Here is a 445-nt window from a genome sequence, read left to right as displayed (position 1 = left end):
CAGTATCCTGGAGTGAACCAGCTGTCCTCTAGTCTAGGAGGATTGAGTCTTCAGAGTTCTCCACAACCAGAAAGTTTAAGACCTATAAACCTTACCCAAGAGAGGAATATTTTGCCCATGACACCGGTTTGGGCTCCTGTACCTAACTTGAATGTAGAACTCAGAAAATTAAATTGTAGCCCAGAGTAAGTATTTACTTTATAATCCTTTTTAAGTAATATACTTTGAATAAAATATTGTATGACTTTCAGAAATAACATGATATTAACTTCCTGATTTGGAGATGATAATACCTCACTCACTCTTTTAGTTTGTATAGAAATTCTGTATGTAAAATTCAGTATTGTTCATCTTTTTTTTTAATTGTAATTTTAATGAAAGTTTATAGAGAACTCGGATTTCCGTTCATTCATTGTTACACATTTTCCTCCCTGCCCCCCCCCCC

General features: G+C 34.8%; 1 protein-coding gene across 1 annotated transcript in view; it reads left to right on the top strand.

Moving 5' to 3' along the window:
- The window catches only part of LOC102866746 (protein transport protein Sec24B-like), a gene marked incomplete at both ends in the record, with an annotated part of 18,365 nt that continues 17,920 nt past the window's right edge, over positions 1-445 (top strand). The window contains one exon of the mRNA XM_006903427.1: positions 1-185. Coding sequence (XP_006903489.1) covers positions 1-185 — 185 coding nt within the window. The remainder of the gene's footprint in view (positions 186-445) is intronic.

The sequence above is a fragment of the Elephantulus edwardii genome, unplaced genomic scaffold (assembly GCF_000299155.1).
Source record: "Elephantulus edwardii isolate Elephantulus edwardi_28Jun2011 unplaced genomic scaffold, EleEdw1.0 scaffold00789, whole genome shotgun sequence".
Classification (NCBI taxonomy): Eukaryota; Metazoa; Chordata; class Mammalia; order Macroscelidea; family Macroscelididae; genus Elephantulus; species Elephantulus edwardii.
This window is presented reverse-complemented; position numbering and strand designations above follow the sequence as displayed.